Genomic DNA, 26520 nt, shown 5'->3' with positions numbered 1-26520 from the left:
GTCTTCTCCTCCTCTGGCTTTCCTTTTGATTGTGTTGCTCTTCGTGTCTCCCCGCCCAACTTCCTCCCGTTCATTGTTTCTTGTGTATATGTCCCCTGTGCTAGCCCTTCTCACCTGTATGAAGAATTGTTTGACAGTTTGTCTGAACTCCTTACCGTCAGATTCCCTTCACTCCCTTTCTTCCTTTGTGGAGATTTCAATCTCCCCATGCTCAACTGGCCTAATCATCCTAGTCTTCCAATTCCTTCCAACAACCTCTCCCATTCTTCCCTCCCACTTTCTTCCTTTATGTATACTTGCTCTGCCCTGAATTTCAATACCACCAAAAACTCCTTGGGCTGCACTCTCGATCTCTTCCTTTCCAACCTCCACGAGCGCCACCTCTCTTTATTTCCTGGCACATCCCCGTATGTAAAAACCGACGCTCACCATCCCGCGGTTGAATTTGAAGCGGAGCTCCCTCGTTCAAAACCCAAAAACAAGCGTAAACCCACTCAACTTCCGCAAAGCCAATTTTGACGGTCTGAACTCAGCTTTAGCGTCTTTCAACTGGGTACATATATTAAGTAATTCATCGTGTGATCAAGCTCTTAACACCTTCTATAATACAATATCCTCTCTGATCTCCTCTCCTGTTATGTCCCTTCTTCCCCTCCCTGCCTACGTTCTTATCCAACTTGGTTCACAACGGAACTTCATATTAACATTCGCTTGAAACATACACTGAGGAAGAAGTTTCGGGTTTCTAAAAATGACGCCGACCTTGCTCACTTTAAAGCTATACGATCTACTGTGAAGTCAATGGTCAGAAAAGCGCGTAAAAGGTACCTATTGAGCGTCGAAGCCGCCCTTGCCCGCGGTAACTTAAAACCCTTTTGGTCTCACGCTCGCAACTCTCGTAATCCAACTCAATCTGTCCCTTCTTCTATCAGCTTCGCTGACTCCCCTGCCAACTCCCCACAACAATCCTGCGACCTTCTCTGCACCTACTCCTCTTCAGTGTTTTCTCCCTCGAGCCCTTCACCCTCTACATCTTTCATAACCACAGACTCCTCCGAATCACTAGCCATTCCTCTCCTTACACCTTCCTTGGTTGAGTTCCTCATTGGTAACCTTGACCCCAATGTCGGACCTGGCCCCGATGGGCTTCCTAATCTCTTCCTCCTTAACTGTAGAAAACACATTTCCCTCCCCCTGTGTATAATCTACAACAAAAGTCTAGACGAATGCTACTTTCCCCGTCTCTGGAAAGAGGCCCTTATCATTCCTATCCTCAAGAGCGGAGACCCTTCCCTTGCTGTGAACTACCGCCCCATTTCCCTTCTCTCCTCTTGCGCCAAAATTCTAGAAAGATACGTCAACGACTGGTTGACCGCGCACTTCGGTCACCTCATTGTCAAAGAGCAGCATGGTTTCGTGAAACATAGATCAACGGCTTCAAATCTTCTGGTCTTTACCAACTTTGTTGCTAAACGCTTGAATTCACGACAGGAGGTACATGCTGTTTATACTGATTTCTCCAAAGCCTTTGACACCGTTGACCATAACATTCTCCTCTCTAAACTTTCTGCGCTAGACTTCCCTCCCTCAGTCATCTCCTGGCTTTCCTCCTATCTCTCATACCGTTCCTGCAAAGTTTCTTTTCATGGTCACTCATCTCGTTCCTTCTCTCCTTCCTCTGGTGTTCCCCAAGGCTCTACACTTGGCCCCCTACTCTTCCTATTTTTTATCAATGACCTCGCCTCCATCCTCACCTGTCCGTATTTGCTTTACGCAGACGACCTTAAATTGTTTGCTTCTGTTTCGTCTCCATTGGACTGTGCTCTCTTACAATCCAACCTTGATAATTTAGCCCGTTGGTGTTCGGTCAACAAGCTAACACTGAATGTCAACAAATGCCACTGGATGCGCTATTCCCTGAAACCCTCCCCATCATCCTTTTCCTATTCTCTCAGTAGTCAACCCCTTTCACTACTGACCTCCTTCAAAGACCTGGGTGTAATAATCGACGATAAACTTCGTTTCAATTCCCACTTCGTTGACATCATCAATAGAGCTTCCAAAATGTCTGGTTTTATCCTACGTTCCTCGTCCGACTTTACCTCAATCCAGCCCTCCTTAACACTCTTCAATTCCCTTGTCAAAAACATCCTTGAATATTGCTGTGTAGTCTGGTCCCCCTACCGCATCCGTGACGGCCGCGCTCTTGAAACTGTACAACGCAAATTCACCCGGACCTTCTTTTACAAAAAGAACCTTCCACGGGTTGATTATCCGTCACGACTCCGCACCCTCAATCTCCCCTCCCTATATCAACGCCGTATCTTCCTTGATATGTGTACTCTTTTCAAACTCTGCAATGGTCTGATGGACTGCTCCGCCAACTCGGATATTACTCTCCGTATCGCCTCGTCTCATAATACACGTACATTTTTGATGTACCCTTCGCCGAGCTCGAGATTTACTTTCACTCTCCGATCCCGAGGTTTTGCCAGTCCTACAATGCCCTACAGCTTGGTTCCTTTGACTCTATGTCCCTCTCTAGCTTTAAGCGCAAAATATGCCATTTACTTGCTCCTCCCTCTGAGGACAATATGTAATAAGAAATTTGCTTTCTGTGTATTGTCCTCATTAAATAAATAAATAAATAGATAACGGGCGCTTCAACAATATGAGCAGACTTACACCGACAAATTGCTAGCTGGCATCCAATTATCCATGCCTTTTTCTTTTGATCCTTCCTAAAGTTTCTAAGTCCCCAGAATTCTTGAGAAATACCACCAGCGCTACAAGACTATTTCAATCTAAGTTGAGAACAAATTTAAGATACAAATAAATTGTTCTATTCTTTCAAATTGCGGAATTACAAAAACAAAAATGTTGCTCCAGTGGCGGCTCTGAGCTAATTTCTTAAACTACTCGTACAAAGTAGCTCAGCCGTCTCTCAACGACCCGGCATCTACCCAACACCAATCCCGCTATATCCCAGCATTTGCATTCGCATGTATAATATTTTGCCTTGGTCGGAAACAAGTGTAAGAAATGCATTCAATAATATGCGGCATGATCCGGTTTATGTGAAAACAACAACAGAAAAGGCTAATGATCATTTTTGAAATGTTAGGAAATTTCTACATATATTAACATTGAAAGTATTTAGATGATTTTTTGAGAGTATTGATGACTTGTGTTCGTTTATGTATGTAATGGCGGCTTCGCTGAATGCTCCATTGTCTAGTTTTTCCGATTTCGCTCCTAGCTCTGCCTTAAAAGTTGATAATGATTAATTTTTGAAATTGAACTTGATCTCATCAATTCAAGGAGTGAGAAGCTGTCTTGACATCAATACTTACCAATCGATAAGTTGTATTATCTTCTTCTCTAATAAATATGAATTTGACTTTCCAAGTTCATATAATTGAACTTTGTCCGCACCATAGCTACCTACCAACTCACATAATTCGAGAGTCGTGCAAATCTAATTTGCACAAGCTAATTATTATTCTCCACGAAATACATTCTCGGATCCCGATAAGATCATCTTTTAGTGCTTCTAATAGTCTTCAACTCCAAGAAAAAATCTCTACCATCTTCTTGTTGCTTAACTCGAAAATATTTCACCTGTACTGCACCAGTGCTGCACGGTGAACCTTTAAGACATCAAACGTAGCCCAAGAGGAGAAAGATTCTACTTATATCTTAGAGGCTAGGCTAGAAGGCACAGGCACCTTGGAAACCGAGGCTGATTGAAGTGTTATAAATCTCCTTTTGTGGTACATTACTCATAGAGCTGCGGCGTAAAGGTGAAGTTTTTGCATCGTGCTGCCAAATGGTAAGGAACTTGTATAGTCGCTGTTGGGTTAGGTTTAATCCTTTGTTGCTACAGATAGTATTTGGAGCGAACAGTGTAAAAGATATTTGTTAGCGGGGCGCATGATAGCCTTCAAAGACCTATTACAAAGTGTCAACCGACTTCGAAATTATTAGATAGAAAGGGTGACTACTTTAGTATTGCTGGGGACGTCAAACAGACATCTGCCACTCCTAGACGAGCTAACAGGGTTAAAACTCCCTTCAGAAGTCTAACATAGAAAAAATCAGCGCAGAAGAAATAAACCTTGCAAACGATAAAGTGTTGGATGAATAAACATTTTAATTTATGGGATTGAATTTAACTATTGAATTTATTGGTTTAGTGTGGGAACCGAATTGTTTCCACGCTTCAGTTGCAATGTTTATTGTTCCTACTAACTAACAACAAGATGACAGTAGCTTTATTCGATTATGATTTGCACCATTTGTAAATATCATCGCAATCGAAGATCAGTAGATTGGATTCTTGGTATTGCACGAAAATGTTTGATTTTTGAATTCTATTGTTTATCTTGCTTAATTCGATGGAATAGAAGATGTTGGAGCGATTGTTAACATTTCAGGAGATACATAGAATGAAATAAACATAGATTGGTGGTTGTGGATATTTCTAATAGGTTTGTATCCCAATGTTCATAAGGATTTTCTTCTAGAGCTCAACTGCATCACTCAAATGGTAGTAGGGATGGTGCATGTGTCAAAGGGTAGTATAGGTCCCTGGGCGAAACGTGGATTGGTACCCACGATGGAGCATAAAACCTGGGAAATGCCTGCTGAACCAATACCAACAGCTCTACTACCAAACCCTATCTCCACTTCCACGTGGACAAATTGTACCAACTGGTCCTCCAGGTTGGGGGTTGGGTAGGGCTGACAACCCTACACGGAAAACAACTTGTTACGAAGCCACAACAGGAGCCTCGAACAGGACGGACTTTAAAACGACGGACCCGGCAACGACAACGGAATAACGATTTGCGCATTTTCTAATGGAACGTGCGCTCCCTGTATAGAGATGAAGCTGATGAGCAGCTAGCCGATACCCTGTCCCAATATAGGGCTGATATAACAGCGTTACAATAGATTCAATGGACAGGGACCGGTTTCCTGGAGAAGAGCCACTACACCATATATTATAGCGGTCATCCAGTAAACCATGTGCTCGGAGTAGGTTTCTTAGTCAGCCAAAAAATGAAACCTGCTGTTATCGGCTTTGAAAACATAAGCGAACGGCTGTGCACTCTGCGCTCGCGAGGCAAGTTTAGAAATATAAGCCTCATAAACGTTCACGCCCCTACAGAGGAGACTGCAGAGTCGGAGAAGGATACCTTCTACGAGGCAGTAGAACGAACTCTCGAAGCCTGTCCCAGATATGATATCAAAATCATACTTGGGGATTTTAACAGCCAAGTAGGGAAGGAGACCGTGTTCAGGCGATACGTTGGCTCCCATAGCTTACACGAAAAAACAAATGATAACGGACTGCGGACTATTCAATTAGCAGGGTCACACGAAATGGTTGTTGGAAGTAACTGGTTTGCGCGGAAAGCGGTCCACAAACATACTTGGGCCTCTCCAGACGGGACCACTTTCAACCAAATTGACCACGTGTTGATCGAACGCCGCCACCTCTCAGCCTTGATGAATGTCAGAACATATAAGGGGGCCAATATAGACTCGGATCACTATCTCGTTGGCATGGTGCTCCGAGCTCGAATAACAATACCACCTAGAATCCCCTCTGACAATCAGGTGAGAGTGAACACTGAAGCCATCCACAACACAACCCTCCGCGACACCTATAAGAGGGAAATGCATGCCGCAATAACCGCAGTCAACAGAGGACCTGGAGATGAAGCATCAACAAATGATCTTCACAATCACCTGAAGAACGTTATCATGGATACGGCCACAAACATACTTGGCCCCAGCCGCAAAAGGAGTCGGAACGGTTGGTTTGACGATGAATGTAAGCTAGCAACGGAACGGAAGAATGCCGCATACCGAGTAATGTTGCATTCTCAAAGAACGCGGGCACGCGCAGAGACTTATCACGAACTCCGTCGAGCGGAAAGGTGACTTCACAGACGGAAAAAGGAAGCTTGGGAGAACCAACAAGTCTGTGAACTAGAAAAGTGCAGGGAGCAAACGTACCAAGCGGGGAAGTTTCACCAACAAGTCACCAGGATGAAGCCTTATACACCTCGACGCTCATCCTGCCGAGACAAAGAGGGAAATCTGATTTCCGACAGAATGGGCATATTAGAGCGATGGGTTGAGTACTTTGATGAACTACTGAACAACCAGAACATCAGCGAGTTGGAGGTCCGCCCAACTGAAGACGACGGACAAGTGCTGCCACCACCAAGTATGGAAGAAACAGTCCGTGCAATTCATTGGCTTAAAAATCATAAGTCGCCAGGAGCCGATGGAATTGCAACAGAATTGGTTAAATATGGAGGCGACCAGTTACACCAAGTGGTTCATCAACTTGTGCTCAAGGTATGGGACAGCGAATCAATGCCTGATGATTGGCAACGAGGCATTATCTGTCTCATACATAAAAAGGGAGATATCACACAGTGCAGCAATTATAGAGGTATCACGTTGCTGAGAACAATCTATAAGAGATTCTTGCTAGGCCGGATAGCCCCATACGCCCAGAACATCATTGGCCCATACCAAAGAGGCTTCACTCCAGGCAAATCAGCAACACATCAGATTTTCTCTCTGCGGCAAGCGATGGAAAAACTGTTGGAATATGGACATCAGTTGCACCATCTATTCATCGACTTTAAAGCCGCCTATGATAGCATAGCCAGGGTAAAACTGTACACGGCCATGAGAGAATTCGGTATCCCGACGAAATTAATAAGACTGACTAGGCTGACCCTGACCATGCGAGGCCAGATAAAAGCAGCAGGATCATTCTCAAGACAATTCGACATCAACAACGGTCTACGACAAGGGGATGCCCTATCATGCGTCCTCTTTAACCTGGCCCTCGAAAAAGTGATCCGTGATGCTGAGGTAAATGCAAGAGGTACGATCCTCTTCACGTCCCCCCAACTACTGGCCTATGCTGACGATATCGACATCATGGGAAGAACCACCCGAGACGTACAAACTGCTTTCATCCCGATCGAGCAGGCGGAGTTAGGCGCGAGATCTTGGGCTGCACATCAATGAAGACAAGACAAAATATATGGTGGCAACGTCAGCGCCGAAGACGAATCAACCAACAACATCAAACCGCACTGGTCAAACACAAACACGAAGAAGAATAAAGATAGGAGAATACAACTGAGACCGTTGACAACTTCTCCTATCTAGGGTCGAAAATCACAACCGATAACAATTACGATGATGAAATTCGCGCACGGTTGTCGTCAGCCAACAGAGCCTATTTTAGCTTACAAAGATTGTTCCGCTCGAAACGTCTCACCATAGGGTCAAAGCTCTTACTGTACAAGACTATGATTTTGCCAGTCCTTAGCAAGAAAAATTGCGAACTCTTGGCCGCGTTCGAGAGAAGAATCCTCCGAAGAATTTTTGGCCCCCTACATGAGGATGGACGATTCCGTAGCCTACGCAATGACGAAATCTATGAGCAATACCATGACCGTCCGGTTGTGGACAAAATCCGGCTCAATAGGTTACGGTGGGCGAGTCACTTAATCCATATGGATGAGGATGATCCCACCCGGAAAGTCTATAAGGGCAATATCTATGGTAGAAAAAGAAGACGAGGCAGACCCTGCCTAAGATGGAACGATGGCGTAGGTCAGGACGCCAGACAGCTTTTAGGGATATCGAATTGGTGGACCTCGGCACAAAACCGGGATGTCTGGAGTTCCTTATTAAGGCAGACCCAGACCGGATACCGGTTGTTGCGCCGTTGATGATGATGATGGTGCATGCTTGAGACAATCAGTGGGTGCGAAGTACTTTTGTGGTCTTTGGGCGCTAGGATTCGATCGTAAGGCGTAAAGAACTTTTCTTCCGCCATTTAGCATATCAACCGCAACCAGCGTTAAAGTCCCCTCTCTTCGACAACTGAGAGAGCCCAGAGCCATCTCGGCTATCGTGCTACCACATTAAACCTTCGGTCAGGTACAAGTTGAGTATTGCAGGATTAGTCGCCCCCGGTCACCTATCATTTACTGCCCGTAGGAACTCCACAAAGGCTCTGTAAAGTAGAGAGGCTAAACTGCATTGCCTATGCCGAAAATAGGAAAGGAATTTTTTCATTGCCTACATTCATAACAGTGGATGCCAGGTTTACCTTCTGCTGTTCTTGTGTACTGAAACCTGGTTAAAAAAAATTCAACTTAATTCCGAACTTGAGGTGTTCTTATCAGCGGTTTAAGGGGATCAACCATAGCGAGCACGAAGTCTGCTTTCCAAGAGCTATCTCAGTTATCAAACTTCTTCTGGTCTTAGATCGTCGATGAAGTAGGCACACACCCGGTTGTTAATGTCAATGGCAAGCATATGGTGGTGGATGTGCCAAATGACCCTTCTGTACTGTATGGGACTGTATAAAGTTACTCCAGTGGCTTTCGGATTAACTTGGCCCGGTTAAAAACATGGGAGCGAATTCGCAAAATCCGTGAAAGAAAACGGCTCCAGGGTCGCGACATGTTTGGATGCTCGTGTAGACTTATTAGTGAAGTGATATGACTCTTCCATGAACGACGAAGGATTCGATTTTTTGTATTCCGACAGAGAAAAAAATTCACCTGGGATTCGGAACTTCATTCCAAATAGCATCTCAGTTTGCGAAGCTTGAAAGCTGTTAGGAGGGTTCAGAACTGTCGGTAGTAGCTGCAGCCAAGGAACGTTGCGATTGCACTTCATTGCGACCTTGAGCGACGATGGAGGCGCTCAATCAAGTCGTTCAATTGCGGGTGATATGTTGCTATTCGTATTCCTTTGACGCATCCTGTCAAGAACTGTCCCCCTTGGTCCGAGGTATGCGTCAGCGGCGAAGGGAAGACACAGATCCACTGCGAGTACAGGGCATTGGCGATGGTCGCATGAAGATTTATCGATAATGGCTAAGCAATATTGCATCCACTGGTCTAATTACGTGTCGAAGGCTCTCCTGCGTAAGGTGGTTGGCGATAGGACCCGACGTTTCCAGTGGAAGTCTAACACAGATGCGGTGGCCGTCTGCCAGTCTGGAGTTTCTGAGTAGACAATGAAATTCGTCGTCGACCTGCTAGGGTTTCGGCAACGGCTTTCGCTTGAGCGTATATCGAAGGCGTACATGCATGTGAAATTTTCTACTATCTCGTTGTCCGTTCTCTCCCCAGCTTGGTGTTGCAGGATGTCGTCAATTTCCGATTGTTACATGACCTTCCAGTGGAGCTAATATTGCTGAACCCCTCGGAATGTATCGACGATAGAAATAGTGCACTCCCAGGAATCCATGAAGCTCGACGGCTGTTTCTTGCATCGGAAAGTCCACGATAGTTTAGACCTTGCGCGGAGGAAGCCTGATACGCCTTGAAGAGATGATGTAGTCAAGGTATTCCACTTCGCTCTTATCCAAGCCGCATTTGGCCGGGTTGATACGTAGTCTTGCGATAGGCAGGGTGGAAGAACTGTCGTAGATGTCGAAGGTGTTGTTCCTGTAAATAGGGGAATTGCCTTTTGGTGGCTTTGAGGCAAAGTCCGACGGATGGTCGCCTGTGTGAACCTCATGATTTACTAGTAAGTCCGGAATCGAAATGGCTGTATTCTTTGAAGATGAAACGTCCTGGCATTGTTTTCTTTTGTTAAGAATTAAGGAAGACCTGAGACAACCTTGATGGCGGACTAAATCATTTGTAGAGAAATTTTTTCCCACTTTTTTGGTACTCCACTTTTTGGGTTACAGTCAAAAGTTAACAAATCAGACGACGACGTGGCAGCGGCTATTCAATATACACTGCCTCTGTCCTGGCAACAGCGTGACTAAAACGGCTTAAGGGTGTTCTTTGCTCGCCTATAATAATTCGCAAAAAACGTTTTGATTGCCACGGCAAGATGATTAAGTCATCTCTAAGATGTCTAAGTTCTTTGATGTCCTTATCAGTGCTATGAAGTATACGCTTGTGACATATTTGTGGTCTGCTGCTGTATCAGTTCAATCAATCAGTCTAGCAATCTTTGGGGTCATTATCTTGCGAAGTTCGGTATAAAGTGATAGGAAAGGAATTGACAATATGGCTGGTTTCACTCATCATCATCATCATCATCAACGGTGCAACAACTGATATCCGGTCTAGGCCTGCCTTAATAAGCAACTCCAGAAATCCCGGTTTTGCGCCGAGGTCCACCAATTCCCTAAAAGCTGTCTGGCGTCCTGACCTACGCCATCGCTCCATCTTAGGCAGGGTCTGCCTCGTCTTCTTTTTCTACCACAGATATTGCCCTTATAGACTTTCCGGGTTGGATCATCCTCATCCATACGGATTAAGTGACCCGCCCACCGTAACCTATTGAGTCGGATTTTATCCACAACCTGACGGTCATGGTATCGCTCGTAGATTTCGTCATTGTGTAGGCTACGGAAACCCAAAAATTCTTCGGAGAATTCTCTCGAACGCGGCCAAGAGTTGTCAGCCCTACCCAACCCCAAACCAGTTGGTACATTTTTCACTCATGATGAGGTTTATTTCGCAAACGTTTTAGCTCACTGAGTACAAAGTTTTGTTGGAGGAATACACATACACATTTATTATAATGACAGCGTGCAGATCAGCCAAAAGAAGATGGCCAGCGCAATACACAAAATCAGAGCTCGCTTTTGACGGGACCTGGTCGACGATGTGAAACCCGTGCGGAATCGATACAAATTGGTAACCGGAAAAATCGGACTTCTGCAGAAATTCTATTCGCTTAAAGTCGGGCAGATAGACCACATCCTATACGCCCTATTCCATGCGCATCCCGTACAGGTTGACAGCAGCATGAAAGGCGTCGAGGGCTGTCCGTTTTTCTCTATAAAAGAATTGGCAGAGGTAGTCCTCTCTATGAAAAATAAGAAAACACCAGGACCCGATGGTATTGCGGCAAAAGTACACAGACCTAGACCTACAGCCCGGCGCTTTCAACGCTTCCCTGAAGGAGGACATTTTTCCTCCTCGAAGAGAGGTGGGGAGGCTTGCGCTGATCAGCAAAGGAAAAGGCGACCTTGAGCTGCCATTTGCATACCGACTTTGTATGATAATCGTGACGCTGCGTCCCATATCGATTACCGAGTCGATAATCGAGTAAAAAGCAACGGTTAATTACTTCGATCTGACGCTTGACTCAAAAATGAGCTATTTCGAGCAAACTAAAACAGTAGAGGTACGGGTGCAGCTAGAGTTTCAGCCTTATGTCAACTAATGGCAAACATTGGTCTTACGTCTAGTAAGCAACGTCTTCTGATGAGTCGAACCCAATCTGTTCTGCTCTACGGCGCAGAAGTGGGTGCCATTTTCTTACAGCACTGCCTTTGAATCTGCTGCGGTGGTAATCGCGACAGGGATTCCCGTAGCTCTTCTTGATGTGGAGCGTAAAACCATATACAAGCGCAGGAGGGGTGATTGCCCGTGAAGAATGAGTGGCAAACCTCTTGGCAAAATGAGACAAAAGGCGGGTGGACTGTGCGGCTCACTGGCAACTTAGGGGCGTGGCTGAATCGGAAGCATGGTGAGACTGACTGTTTCCTTACCCAACTCCTAAGTGGGTATGGAGCTTTTCAGTCTCTGGTGAAAGGCACGATATCTTAATTGTGTTCTTTGCAATGAAGTTGTGGACTACGGTTCTTGTGGAACGAGGAATGGGTTTCGTCAAAAACTTTATTTAAACACATTGTCGGGGAGATGCTGAGGAGTGCTAACAAGTGCGGCCGTGTTGTGTATTTCATTCCAGTTCTTCTCGTTGCTCGATCGGTGGAGTGGTCGGATGGCAGAGGCTTTCTTGAACTAAAAGTCCCGTTCCTCCTCTCTCCTCCTGTTGGTCAAGTGAATGCCATGATTTAAAGGATCCCCAACGCGGGAGAGCTCGGGAGTAAGCCCGAAGTAATGTGGCAAACGATTCCAGGCTAGCTATCTGAACTGAACTATGGAGGCAGAACATTGCTATTCTAACCGGGCTATTACGGCGCTTAGGTCCAACCAGGTGAATTCCAAAATATTATGGAAATACCTTGAGAGAATGAACACCCTCGATTCGCACAGTTAGGTCTGGATACTCTGGATTCCAGGCCATGTTTGGTTAGAAGGCAATGGGGCATCGGACGAACTTATCAGGATAGGAGTAGGGATGCCTCTATACGGACCAGTACGCTTCTATGGTATCGGAAATGGGTGCATGGTTACGACATTAAAAAATGAAGAGAAATGACTGCGGGAAATATACTAACTTCCCAGGAATAGAGTAGTCCAGGTTGCTCATGGGGGGATAGGAATTCAAGTGCTCAAAGGAGGATTTAAACCTCATCAAGAAGAGGCTTCTGGATCATAGCAGGAGCTGCTGACTAAACTACCACCTGAGAAAGCTAAGGATATCTTAGGACCCTCTCTGCAGTGCATGTTCTCGGATCGTATCCGACACTTGTCCAAAGTAGGTTGAAGTACGTGGGAGAATACTTAATACGAGATGCAGTTGAAATACTCGGAAGTAGGGAATATACTAAAATTCCTGTCGGTTATAGGTTTGCTTGACATACTATAGTTAATAGGTACACTATAACCACTGGAAGGGGCACAATAGTTCTTCTAGGATTTGCCTTAATAGTATTTATTATTATCCTTGGTGAAATAAAAAAACCAACTTAGATAACAGGGAACAATTTAATACATCAGTCGAAATTCAGTTACTTAAAAACCTGATTTCAATGGGAAGTACATTATTACTCCACCCACTTTTTGACCAATTTGAAAATGGTTGACTTCGCTGCACTCATTTCTTCGGTGTCCGCAGAGCTGCTTGATGCCAAATCCTTACAGTGAGCGTACACTGTAAACAATTATTGTGAAAAATCTACTGTTTTGTTTTTCTTCCTTATAACTCACTTGGGATAACTGTTCCACATTCACCCTCGCATAAGAGACCCATTGCGTGCCAGGGATCCAAGGATCCATGGGTGAAATATACATTGTTAACGCCAGGCTTCAGAGCACCAAAGTCTATATTGGTTTGCTGAACGTTGTCTTCGATACTTTCAGCAGAGAATCTGGAAATATTTTTGTGAGTGAGATTCAGAATGGATGAGATTAGAATTCAGAGTTTGAAAATCTTGTCAAAATCATAATACTAACTGCATATCGTAGACATCATGACAAAGTTTGGTGTAGAGTTCTACGGGGAAACTGCTTCCAAACGGTTGATCACTAGAACCTGATGTTTGGTACCATCCGTATTCATTGCAAGTTTGGTAATACCATTGGCGCACTATTAAATCAAGAATCAATGTTGTATTATTGTTATGCCGTTGTTATGTATTTACTAGCTACGTACTCATATCATCTGATAATTTTGTTTGTTTCAGTTCAGCTACATCAGCTTCGTAGGTAATGTCAACACATTGACTTCCGTATCCCAAATAAGCTTTAAGAAAATTGCCAAGTCCGGCAATGTCGTCGTTGCCTGCTAGGATCAGTGAGCACATGTTTTCGATACTACCTGAACTGTTTGATGAAATCCGTATGTTAGTAGTTCAATCGTGTCAAAACGAGAGAGCGTTTTAGAAATATTTACTTGTGGGTTTGGACCACTCCAGCAAAGATGTCTGAGATGGCACTGAAGAATGTCCACACGTCCAATTTGTTATTGGTATCAAAATTTTGGCAAACGTTTATATATTTTTTAACATTAGTCAAGTCGCCGTTGGCGAAATCTTCCTCTAAAATCTTAATTGCGTTCTCGATTCGTATGTAACAAGCGTCACCACCTACTTGCCTAATTGATTGACCAGTGACTTCTTTATATTCTGAAAATATTTAAGGAATCATTGTTTTGAGAGTGCTCTTAAGGAACCTTTTTGGATCCTCCGTGGCTCACTTACCTACGAAATCAACTTTCGCTTGTAATGGTGCACTTGAAGCCCATGCTCCGTTTACTAAATTTGGATAGAGCCTGCTGAACCATGTAACCATGGTAGCGGAATAAGATCCACCGACAAGGATTACCTGAAAGTCAGAGAGATTTCGAGGATCGTCGAGTAACTCAGAGTTTAGATAACGTGACGTTTGCCTACCTTTGAATTCTCTAATCCAGAAATAGTACTCTTCATGGTCGTGATGAAATGAGCTAAATCAGCCAGTGCTTGTTTGACGTGGAGGTACTTCAGATTTGCGGTTGTCAGTTCGCTGTAATCAAATTTACTTAATTCGTTGTTTTTTTATAGACATTTTCCTCTTACGCAAATGGGTGACTACGTCCGTAGTATCTGTGTTCAGTGTAGAACATGTAGCCATTTAACTCCTTGGCCATATCAAACATGTGTCCTCCTCGCAAGCTTCCCTCGGAAATGGTCCATTCACCACCGACATAGATGAAGATTGGTCCGTTTGGTTTAAAGTAATAATCATTTGAGAGATACCTCTGAAAAGAGTCATTAAAATTTTGAAATGGTCTATATTTTTGAACTTTCATGTCTGTAACACGAAAACATTGTCCTTCCTAACTTTTAACAGTTGGATTCTGGCCTTAATATAATTTCAAAAAGTTTACCATTTGCCACGTCCTCTTCTCATTCAGGTCAAAGTGGTCCAATTTTTGTTCGATATAATTCATGTTGATATTATTCCGAAAAACTGGCACTGGTGGTGGAGGTTCTTCGTGCAATTTCTGGAAGATCTTGCGAAACGGCGAAAATTGGCCATTTACCTCTATGAGGTAAATGGCTAGAAGTAGAGCTAGCACCTTCATTTTGAAAATTCAAACTCTTTGAACCGGCAGCAGACTAGGTCCTACCGAACGAACAATTGAATTACAAATGAATTGAACTTGAAAGTGTACTGGAATTTTCGGAATCATTATCAACTTATATCTTTAAGATATTGAAAGCCCACTTCACTGTAGCTATATTTCATTTATAATCTAATTAATTTAGTCAACAATTAGCAGGGATTTAATCTATAATTCCCTTATCAAAGCGGCAGCGTCTATAGCTCGTTAATAAAATTACGAAGAAACAAGGCGGGATTCGATTTTTCATTGCTAATTTGGCGATCAGAAATTTTATGGTTTACCTTGTCAAGATTTTTATTCCTATTTTTTTTAACCCCATTGAAATCGTACTTGCAATCTTACGGTTTTGTGTAAAATAAACCTTGTTGAAATCGGTTTACCTACCGGTGGTTTTCTTTTAAAGGTGGAAAACATTAAAAGTCATACTTCAACTCGCTAAAATCGCCTCCCCTCACCCTCGTGCCCCCGGAGCTATATATCTATATGTATTCCATCGTTAGTACGGTAGGAACTGTTCCGTCTCTGCCATCCTTTCGTGGCCGATCTAACATTGGAAGCTCCTGAATACAGCCTATGATGCGACTAGCTGCATTTCATGCTTCTTGGGATTCGAAGATTTGATGAATGATCCTCTTCACACGTAAGGGTCTCCTCGAGAGGTGTTCAAACTAGCAAATCCTGGCCACGCGAAGAGTAAGTAAAAAAAGGGCAAATGTTATGTCCAAAACGGAGAAGAGAAAACTATCTTGTCAAAAACAATGTAGTTAGTGGCTTTATCCAGCGGCATCCACCATGTTCGGTCAGAAACTGTACCGAGTAATAATGGACGTCTACATGCCTGTGCATAATCTAAACTGGGATATTTGGAATCAGCCTGCGTGACTACCTCCTTTTGTGAGCATCATCGCAATGTTTTTGCCACACCAAAACCGTATCAAAATCAGTTTATTGTCTGTCTGTCCGTTTCTCTGTCTGCCCCCATCTTATATCTCAGAAATGGTTGCACTATTGATACGAAATTTGCTAGGAAGTTGGTACCTGATCTTGCTGCATGCAGTGAGAAACGTAGTTACACGCTGAGTTTAAGGGGGGTCCCCATACACGCAAAAGGAGGGTGTAAATTTCCACCGAGTATAGTCATGTGGGGTATCAAATGAAAGGTCTTGATTAGTACTTTCCGAAACCGATATTAGTTGCAAAGTGGAGGTGTGCGGCGGTTCGAAAAGGGCCAGTTATTTCAAGGACCTGTTCTCAGGTTGGGTGGTTCCCAAATATCTGAAAAGAAATACGGAAGTCCGCGCACATGGTATCTAGGTCTCAAAGTACTCTCCGTACCGACATCTGTTTAAATAAAGCTAATACTAGTACGTTGTCACCAAGTTTGATGCAAAACGCACTATTACTAACGGTCAAGTTGTCATTTTTGTGCAAAGTTTTTGCATTCTAAGACTTTGAATGTCAATGTCGTACAAAATTGAATGGTTTGACAGTCGAAATGCATCGACATTACGAGCTATGTACAAAAGGGGAAAATGCCCATTTAAATATACTTATGTAAGAAATACGCAAAACCAATGTTAAAGGGTACATATTCTGCCTAGCAGTAGCCTCCTCGGTGATTTAGGTCCACCAATATTGGGCATCATGCCCGTTAGCGCAGCTCTGACTTTCCTCGCTTAGTCGCTCGTTAGTCAGGTGTTCCTTGAAAGTCATATAATATGCTTCCATTTGTGTAGAATTGAACGCTTTTTTCACATCAAGGGTGATGATCACGCTAACTTTCGTAACATTTTTTCACACCGCCCTGCGACCTGTTGCCTACAATTGCTTTCTGTGTCAGATTTACTATCACTTTGATGTCATCCACCGTTGATCTTGCTATGAAAACGGATTCATCGTTACCTTTCGTAATAAATAAAATCTTTCAGCTTAGCACTGCTGCTTGGTAGGCCTCTTCCCACCAGTACTTTTCGACCTCTTTCTACAGTTTCTTAAAAGAATTTCGTTTATTCGCACGAATTGTTTTCCGCAACTTTTCCCGACAAGTTTTATATGTCGTTCTTCTCTACATTTTCTCCTGCTTATTGTTTTCACGTGTTTAGATCCTTCTTGCTTGTAGGCACTCGGTGGGTAGCTGGCTGATTTTTTATTCTAGTTCTAGAGACATTACAAGCTGCGATCGTGTTGTTGACAATATGCCCAGATTTTTCTTCGAACGTGTCAGCGAACATTTCCACATCAAATATTTTTTAACTTCACTGCTTCGGCCGACATGATCTTATGCCTTGCAGATGTCCTATTCTCCTGCTCTCATTTACATTAAACATTGTAGCTTGATGGCTACTATGTGTGAAGTATTTGCGAAATCGTCAGATCAATTTTTTTCTTCTTGGCCTTGCTCACGCAGGTAAAATCTACCTGTAGCCATATCCTTTTTTGCAGAAGGCATAGCTACTTCCAATATTAGCAAACACAACGTGCAGTGACGATAAGACATCCAGCAATGTCAGTCAGGCTGACCCTGACGAATGTTCGAGGCCAGATAAAAGCAGCAGGATCACTCTCAAGACCATTCGACATCAACAACGGTCTACGACAAGGGGATCCGCTATCATGCGTCCTCTTTAACCTGGCCCTCGAGAAAGTGATCCGTGATGCTGAGGTAAATGCAAGAGGTACGATCCTCTTCTAGTCCACCCAAATACTGGCCTATGCTGACGATATCGACATCATGGGAAGAACCACCCGAGACGTACAAACTGCCTTCATCCAGATCGAGCAGGCGGCTATCAGGGCGAGATCTTGGGCTGCACATCAATGAAGGCAAGACAAAATATATGGTGGCAACGTCAGCACCGAAGACGAATCAACCAACAACATCAAACCGCACTGGTCAAACACGAAGAAGAATAAGGATAGGAGAATACAACTTTGAGATCGTTGACAATTTCTCCTATCTAGGGTCGAAAATCACAACCGATAACAGCTACGATGATGAAATCCGCGTACGGTTGTTGTCAGCCAACAGAGCCTATTTCAGCTTACAAAGACTGTTCCGCTCGAAACGTCTCACCATAGGGTCAAAGCTCTTACTGTACAAGACTATGATCTTGCCAGTCCTCATGTATTCCTCGCAAACTTGGGTTCTTAGCAAGAAAAATTGCGAACTCTTGGCCTCGTTCGAGAGAAGAATCCTCCGAAGAATTTTTGGCCCCCTACATGAGGATGGACGATTCCGTAGCCTATACAATGACGAAATCTATGAGCGATATCATGACCGTCCGGTTGTGGATAAAATCCGGCTCAATAGGTTACGGTTGGCGGGTGACTTAATCCGTATGGATGAGGATGATCCCACCCGGAAAGTCTATAAGGGCAATATCTATGGTAGAAAGAGAAGACGAGGCAGACCTTGCCTAAGATGGAGCGATGGCGTAGGTCAGGCCGCCAGACAGCTTTTAGGGATATCGAATTGGTGGACCTCGGCGCAAAACCGGGATGTCTGGAGTTCCTTATTAAGGCAGGCCTAGACCGGATACCGGTTGTTGCGCCGTTGATGATGATGAATGTCAGTCCCTTGTTGTTTGAAACTTTACTTCTCCGTTCGGTCGGCCATGTGTTGAAGTATCCCGCGATGGCGATGGGAGATCACTTACAATACAAATCAATTACCAGGTCATCATCATCAACGGCGCAACAACCGGTATCCGATCTAGGCCTGCCTTAATAAGGAACTCCAGACATCCCGGTTTTGCACCGAGGTTCACCAATTACCAGATAGTGCAGTTATTTCTTCGATTGAATTTCTTCCTGTCGTCCAAATTGGGGAACTTCCACTTTCGTCAGTGGCCCAGACTATGTTGTATTTTGTTTGTGTCCGTTGTTGAAGGAAGGGGGTGTCCAGTGTAGGTTTCACCGGGATTGTCAACTTGTCCCTACCTTGCATTGAAGGTTCTATTTCGCGATTAAATTTTCTAAATATTGTCGTATCTGTTATTACAGCGACACCCGCATCCTCATCCTCAAAGAGCTTGAACTTTCTTCGCAGTGTATTCCTTACCTGATGGTTGGAAACTTTCCCAGTATTACAGTTTCTAGTTTACATGGATTCGTTTTCACATACCGGTATCAATGCAGTTGCGCTCACATCACCAGTTTTTCTGTCCTCGGCTTTTCTTCGTAGAGGCGGAGGGAGGGTTTTGACAGGCAAAATTTAGTCCTTAGTTTCTTCCTCCTTGCGTTTTTCAGCGGCGATAATGCCATAGTCAAGTCGTAGTCAAGTTCCCTGTTTCTCCCATTATGGGCGCTGCTATACTCTCCTCTCTGGTTGACTGCGCCATAGTCACCATTGAAGTGAAGAGCATGTTTTCTACAGGTTTCTCGGTAGAGGGTATGCTAACGTCTTTTGAAGTCAAATTTCCCATTACAGTATTATGTATAATATAAATATATTATAATGTATTTGAAACTTATAAATATATTATTCGAAGGCCTCTTCTAGGTTTAACAAGTCTATGAAACCCATTTTGTAACGAGCTTAGAAATGGTTCGCTTGAGTTCCGTCATTTCGGGGGTGTCAGCTGAACTACTCGATGCCAAATCCTTGCAATGGGCGTACACTATGAAAAGAAGAGATAAAAATTATAAAGATGATCAGTGAATAACTAGTGTGGGCGTAACGTACATGGAACAACAGCACCACAATCGCCAGAGCATAGAAGTCCCATAGCATGCCATGGATCCAATTTACCATGAGTGAAGTATACATTTTTGACTTCAGGTTGCAAAGCTCCGAATGCTTCGTTTGTTAATTGGATATTACTTTCGATGGTTTCACCACTGAATCTGAAAATGGAATAAATGTAAATGAGGTTGACATTAGTTAGAAATCAATAGAGTCAAAAGTGTTTTAAAAGTGTCATATTCATCGGATAACTACTTACGGTGTATCATAAACATCCTTACAGAGTTCTACATACAGATCAACAGGAAAATGATGTCCGAATGGTTGGTTATCGGAACCAGATGTTTGATACCAGCCAAATTCGTTGCATGTTTGGTAATACCATTGTCGCACTACAAAAAAAAGTCGTGTTTCTAGTTGAAAGGACTCTTTTGTTTTGATCTACTAACTTTCTCCTTTTAAATCAGTTTTTCTCAATTCAGTGAGTTCGGCGTCATAGCTTAAGTCAACACACTTGCTTCCTGCATCTACATATGCTTTGACAAATTTACCGAATCCTGCTACATCGTCTTTTCCAGTCAAAATCATTTCGCAGGCTTTTTCAATATTCCCTTTGCTGAGGTTAATACATTTTTTAAAATTTTGGTAATCAGCTTTCAAATTGAACACTTATTATGTTACTCACTTATGTGTTTGAACTAGTCCAGCGAATATATCTGAAAATGAACCGAAAAGTGCCATGACATCCTTCTTATTTGTTACATCAAAGTTTGGACAGATATTAATATTTTCCTTCAGCCTCTCTAAATTTCCATTTTCGATGTCGTCTTCTAAAATTTTGACAGCGCTCTCGATTCGCTTGTAACATGCTTCACCACCAACTTCTGTAATTGATGCGCCGACCACTTCTTTGTATTCTGGGGACATATTTTGAGGAATTAGTGATGAACATGGGTAAGTTCTTCTAAGGTATAGACAAACCTTTGAAGTCAACTTTCGCTCGAAGAGGTGCACTTGAAGCCCATGCCCCGTTTACCAAATCAGGGTAGAGTTTGCTGAACCAAGTAACCATAGTAGCGGAGTATGAACCACCTACCAGTATCACCTGTAAAATATGAAGTGCCGTATCTCCTGAACTTTTCCTTCAATCTGATATACCTTTGACTCTTGTAATCCTGGAATTGTTTCCTTTGAGGTCTTGATGAAATGAGCTAGATCAGCTAAAGCTTGTTTAACGTTAAGATACTTCAGATTTTCTGTCTTTAAATCACTGCAATGGGTTACTAGTAGATTTTTTTTTTCACATTTTAAGGGATGTATTCTCTTACGTGAATGGCTGGCTGCGTCCGTAATACCTATGCTCCGTGTAGAACATGTAACCGCTCAGATTTTTAGCCATATCAAACATATGTCCTCCTCGTAAGTTGCTCTCCGAAATTTCCCATTCACCCCCAACAAAAATGAAAATCGGTCCCTTTTCTTTGAAGTAGAAATCATTGGAAAGATATCTCTGCAAAAGTAAAAACAATTCATTGAATAATTTTCGAGAAATGTACGTTCCATATTCAACAAGATCTGTGTAGTTGATTCTGTAGATACTTTCGACCTGTCCTTCAAGATTTGCTAGTCAGCAAGTGTTTACAATTCAGGTATCTTTTTAAGAAAATATTGCAAAGTGCTGATATATTTGATAAACTCAAATGTGGATCATACCATTCGCCAGGTCCTTTTTTCGCTTTCATCGAAATGATCCAGTTTCTGTTCAATATATTTCATATGAATATTGTTTCGGTATTGCACTAGGGGCGGCGGAGGTCCTTCGTGCAATTTCTCAAAAATAGTACGAAACGGCGAAAACTGGCAATTAGTCACCGAAACAGAAATTACTAAAATTACCACAAATAACTTCATTTCTGTAAAATTAATCTACAACCTAACTTGATGCAATTGGAACTTGAACTGGAAATGAAGTCGGTTTTATGGTAAACATTTTTAAAGGGTGTTTTTATCAAATTATCGAAAGCCCACTTGACGTGAGATTAACTTCATTGTTCATGTCATTTAATTGATAAGCCCATCAGCAGGGATTTAGCGTAAAATAGCTACTCAATTAAAGAAATTTGTCGCCGGCTTAGTGCCTATAGCAGCGAGAGAATCAGGTGAAGTACAGTTTGGTTTCAAGGACTCCTTTTGTATTGCGGCCATGGATGAAAACTAGTTCAATAGTAGAACGTTTTCTCGGTTAAGTTTAGATACGATTGTGGTTAAATTTGTAATCTAAAGTTACAAGTTTACTCCAGCGGGGTTTCCATGTGAAATAAAGTTTGACGATCAATTCTTGGAAGCATAGAAGTTATCGGGTATGACTATGGTATTCTCATTTAAGGTTTTTGTTATCTATTCATTTTCACAAGTAAAGATACATATAATTTTTTTTAAAAATTTAGCTCACTGACTTTAGGTTCAATTTTTGCCAATCCCTTGGACGGGTTGATTGCTAGTTCTTGTATAGTGAAGCGTCGATAGAACTCATCATAATGCCAAATCAGGCGAATCCTGTTTCGTACATACTGTGTCGCTTCCGATGGTGTAATTGATGATGCCATCATATTTCTTGGGACTCCCTAACTTGGACAATATCTTTCTTCCAGACGCTATCTCCCTAATGTCACGTTAGAGTGGTGGATGGATGCTTTTTGTGAGTTAAGTACTTTGAAATACCTCTCTATTCAGGCTACTTGTATCATTAGAAGCAGTGCAGTTCAGGGATGGTGATTGTCAAAAACTTCCCCACTTCCATGTTCAGCCTGTATTAGTGGTCTCAGTTCTATACGTTAAGTTAGATATCAGTGATTGCTCTGAGAAGCCGGATTAGTGTTGAGGTGCACAAACTCCAATTGAGTTAGAGCTCGCTTCAGCAATGCGAATTGTAGGGTATGTCAAGTCTGCCGGCATGGTCCGCTATAGGTAAATGCCCCTTACAGACCGCCATAATCTTGTATGCATTTATACGCGTCCAGCCTAGCAGCTCTTGCTATTGGTTCTTGTTATCATCATCAACGGCGCAACAACCGGTATCCGATCTAGGCCTGCCTTAATAAGGAACTCCAGACATCCCGGTTTTGCGCCGAGGTCCACCAATTCGATATCCCTAAAAGCTGTTTGGCGTCCTGACCTACGCCATCGCTCCACCTCAGTCAGGGTGTGCCCCGTCTTCTTTTTCTACCATAGATATTGCCCTTATAGACTTTCCGGATGGGATCATCCTCATCCACGGATTAAGCCACCCGCCCACCGTAACCTATTCAGCCGGATTTTATCCACAACCGGACGGTCATGGTATCGCTCATAGATTTCGTCATTGTGTAGGCTACGGAATCGTCCATCCTCATGTAGGGGGCCAAAATTCTTCGAAGGATTCTTCTCTCGAACGCGGCCGAGAGTTCGCAATTTTTCTTGCTAAGAACCCAAGTTTCCGAGGAATACATGAGGACTGGCAAGATCATAGTCTTGTACGGTAAGAGCTTTGACCCTATGGTGAGACGTTTCGAGCGGAACAGTCTTTGTAAGCTGAAATAGGCTCTGTTGGCAGCCAACAACCCTGCCCGGATTTCATCATCGTAGCTGTTATCGGTTGTGATTTTCGACCCTAGATAGGAGAAATTGTCAACGGTCTCAAAGTTGTATTCTCCTATCCTTATTCTTCCTGTTTGACCAGTGGGGTTTGATGTTGTTGGTTGATTCGTCTTCGGTGCTGACGTTGCCACCATATATTTTGTCTTGCCTTCATTGATGTGCAGCCCAAGATCTCGCGCCAATCGTCGCCTGCTCGATCTGGATGAAGGCAGTTATTGTTATAGCCGGGTGAAATCCTCCTTGGCTTGCCGCAGGTGGTGAGCCTTCTTCACTTGAAGTCAGCGACTGTTAAATAATTCCAATAAATTTCGCTTTATCAACCAGACGCAAGCTTTGTCCACCGAGGGGCTGCTAAGGACAGAGCCTTGACTGATCAGTCTGTCAGTCCACTCATTCCTCCCTATGTTACTATTACCGAGAACTCAGAAGAAAGATGCCGCTCAGATCTTTCAGCATGTTGAGGACTAGCCAGACCACCACAGGTCCGCAGGTTGTCGCAACTTAGTACAAAGCCTAAATAGCCGTTTTGATGCCAATCAGAATGGCTTTGTTACGCTTGTGTCTCGGATCATGCCCCAGCCATCGACAAGGATCCAGTATCGCCAGTTCCACCGCCTGGAATACACTGACGAACTCTGGGAGACCATTTGATTCGGCTACAGTGTGTGCATCCGAGACAGCCTTCTCACCGACTGCACGGACTATCCTTGATCCGTCGGTGAAGAATAATGTGCCATAACCTTGCATCACATTCCCGGTCCTCCACTCCATTCTGCTTGGAAAGTTCACAGCGAAATTTAATGTGGAGGTATAGAGGGATGAGGTATTGAAGTACAGCAGAACCCTGTGCTTTCTCTGGCTTCCAGAAGAAGAGCGAAATGGTGTCGGGGTTTTGGAACAACTTGGTGTACAGAACAACCTTAACACTTCCACCTGGTTGCTGCTAGGCAGCAAAACAGGAGAGAGAACCGATAGGCCGGGAACTTTTCTCACTATCGGCGTTCCCGAACCTGATGTTAAGAAAGTTCGGGAAAAATCGGGTTGCCGGCTGTACTATGGGCTGGGGACCGTCACGTTACAAGTGTCGGCTCCTAAAACCATTGAAGGGGACATGCAGCCCCCGGCATCTACATCTGAAACGTAAATGAGGTGCCACATTTCCCAAGTAAATTTGCAGCACTGTAAAGCGGCGACTGCACTTATCAGTCGTCGGATCAATAGCTGCAAGACATTTATACACCTCATACAAGAACCGTGGGTTGTTGATGGGGCAGTCAGGGGCCTAAACTTCCAACATGCTGACCTATTGTATGCCAATGGAAGCGATCGACTCCGCACCTGCATGGTAGTCTCCAAAGACTTCCAGGCTAACCTGGTTAACGACCTATGTGATGGCGACACCACATCGGCTAAGCTAACCATAAAAAGTCAACAGGGAGATAAAGAGATACTATGGTGCTCTGCATATTTCCCCTACGACGCAGAAGACATTGCCAGTGGAACATTCATCAGAGCTATCCAATATGCCAAAAGTAGAGGCATGGGGGTAATAGCAAGATGTGATGTCAACGTTCACCACATATGCTGGGGAAGTTCGAACATCAATGCAAGAGGATCGAGACTACTGGAGTATCTAGTAGGAACCGATTTGCAGATCCTAAATGTGGGTAATGAACCCACTTTCTTCAACGTGGTCAGGCGAGAGGTCATCGACATCATGGTGGCATCTTCTGACGTCGCGGCTCTGATCGGAGAGTGGAGAGTATCAAACGATATCACACTCTCGGATCACAGACGCATTGATTTCGTTATGGGCATGGATCTACCTCCACCCACTCCATTTCGGAATCCGAGGAAGACAGATTGGGTAATGTATCAAACAGAATGGGAAGCGCATCAAATCCATTGCTGGAATTGAGAAGACAACCCAGATGATCACAACTAGCACTCAAGATGCCAAAGAAGGGTAAAACACCATGGTGGAACTCGGATTTGGCAAAACAGAGGAGAACGACAAGGATGCTCCTTAATCGTGCTCTGAAGGGTGAATCAAGCACTAGCTGGAATCGCTATAAAGAGGCACAGAAGGCTCTAAAGAAGAGCATAAGATCGGCTAAACGATCATCTTGGAGACGCTTTTGCGAAGAGACTAACTCTCTTGAGGCAACCTCAAAGCTGAAGCGGATTCTGGTCAAAGAACGTAGCCAGAAACTGGCTTATTTACGTTTACAGAATGGGAAGTACACAGAAAGTGATGAAGAAACGGCAAATCATTTGCTTGAGGTACACTTCCCAGGCAGCATCCAAAATCTAATCTCAGGGTCAACAGGTGCATACAGCCCTCACCCGAGAGACTGGAATCTGGTATGCAAAGTATTATAGTATCACTGGAGAGAGTGAAATGGGCATTTAACTCGTTCCATAGACACAAGTCTGCGGGTCCGGATGGCATCATCCCTGCGCTAGTAATAGAAGGAATGGATGCCCTGGGTCTACATATTCGGAATATATATCGTGCATGCCTAGCACACGCTTATATTCCAATTAAATGGCGGGATGTGAAGGTGTTGTTCATTCCCAAACCAGGAAAACCCACCTACATAGACGCAAAAAGCTTTCGACCGATCAGCCTAACGTCCTTTCTGCTAAAAGGACTAGAAAGACTAGTAGATCGGTTCATAAGGGATACATACATTCCTAAATGGCCACTTCATCATAGGCAACACGCCTACCAGAAAGGCAAATCCACGGAGACAGCACTCCATGAACTTACGGCAAAAATTGAAAAGGCGATGTCCGATAAAGAATACGCCTTAGGCGCATTCATGGACATCGAAGGTGCCTTCAATGATGCCTCATTCGCGGCAATTTGTGATGCGGCAAGACAGCATGGAATCGAACCGCTGCTAATTAGTTGGATCCTTCACATGCTAGAGTGGAGAAAAATCCACATATCGGTCGGCCAGAAGTCTATTGAAGCAGGATGTCTCAGGGGCTGCCCACAGGGAGGGGTTCTCTCTCCACTGTTATGGCTCTTGGTAATGGATACCCTGCTGTGGCTCCTGGAGGACAAAAAAGTCTTCGCGCAAGCATTTGCGGACGACCTAGCCGTAATAATTACCGGCAAGTTTGCGGACACAGTATGTGACCGCTTGAATGCAACTCTGCATGTAATCCACAGCTGCTGCCTCCGCAATGGACTCACGGTGAACGCTAGGGAGACTGGACTAGTTATGTTCACTAGGAACGTCAGGTGGGGCAGCTATACGCTACCCACCTTAGCAGGGGCGGAAATCCAGCTGGCACAAACAGTCAAGTACTTAGGAGTACATTTCGACTCCAAGTTAACTTGGAAGCATCATATCCAGGAACAA

General features: G+C 43.8%; 3 protein-coding genes across 3 annotated transcripts in view; 1 reads left to right on the top strand and 2 right to left on the bottom strand.

The window, feature by feature from the left end:
• LOC119658951 (chromatin-remodeling ATPase INO80) overlaps nucleotides 1-26520 on the top strand; it is a 193031-nt gene that overhangs the window by 64454 nt on the left and 102057 nt on the right. The gene's annotated exons all lie outside the window — the stretch shown is intronic.
• LOC119658953 (thymus-specific serine protease-like) lies at nucleotides 12686-14860 on the bottom strand. The gene is made up of 9 exons (XM_038066825.1): nucleotides 14587-14860; nucleotides 14276-14457; nucleotides 14111-14222; nucleotides 13919-14042; nucleotides 13612-13843; nucleotides 13372-13541; nucleotides 13173-13305; nucleotides 12927-13087; nucleotides 12686-12870 (listed from the first exon to the last, which is right to left on the bottom strand). The coding sequence occupies exons 1-9, from the start codon at nucleotides 14782-14784 to the stop codon at nucleotides 12764-12766; spliced, it is 1419 nt and encodes a 472-aa protein (XP_037922753.1). The 5' UTR covers nucleotides 14785-14860; the 3' UTR covers nucleotides 12686-12763.
• Nucleotides 19258-21464, bottom strand: LOC119658954 (putative serine protease K12H4.7). Its single transcript, XM_038066826.1, has 9 exons — nucleotides 21224-21464; nucleotides 20839-21020; nucleotides 20669-20780; nucleotides 20492-20615; nucleotides 20196-20427; nucleotides 19960-20126; nucleotides 19770-19902; nucleotides 19511-19671; nucleotides 19258-19445 (listed from the first exon to the last, which is right to left on the bottom strand). Exons 1-9 carry the CDS (start codon nucleotides 21419-21421, stop codon nucleotides 19339-19341), a joined length of 1416 nt encoding a protein of 471 aa, XP_037922754.1. The 5' UTR covers nucleotides 21422-21464; the 3' UTR covers nucleotides 19258-19338.

Source organism: Hermetia illucens, chromosome 6 (genome assembly GCF_905115235.1).
Source record: "Hermetia illucens chromosome 6, iHerIll2.2.curated.20191125, whole genome shotgun sequence".
In the NCBI taxonomy this organism is placed as follows: Eukaryota; Metazoa; Arthropoda; class Insecta; order Diptera; family Stratiomyidae; genus Hermetia; species Hermetia illucens.
Note: the sequence above shows the minus strand (reverse complement) of the source record. Positions and strands in the feature narration are given on the sequence as shown.

Coding starts and splice junctions, on each gene's coding strand:
- LOC119658953 (XM_038066825.1), bottom strand. CDS start 14,784: ATGAAGGTGCTAGCTCTACTTCTAGCCATTTACCTCATAGAGGTAAAT. Junction 13,844..13,918: donor AGCGAAAGTTGATTTCGTAG/GTAAGTGAGCCA, acceptor AAATATTTTCAG/AATATAAAGAAGTCACTGGT. Junction 13,306..13,371: donor AAAATTATCAGATGATATGA/GTACGTAGCTAG, acceptor TTGATTTAATAG/TGCGCCAATGGTATTACCAA.
- LOC119658954 (XM_038066826.1), bottom strand. CDS start 21,421: ATGAAGTTATTTGTGGTAATTTTAGTAATTTCTGTTTCGGTGACTAAT. Junction 20,616..20,668: donor CAGGATTACAAGAGTCAAAG/GTATATCAGATT, acceptor CATATTTTACAG/GTGATACTGGTAGGTGGTTC. Junction 20,428..20,491: donor AGCGAAAGTTGACTTCAAAG/GTTTGTCTATAC, acceptor ATATGTCCCCAG/AATACAAAGAAGTGGTCGGC.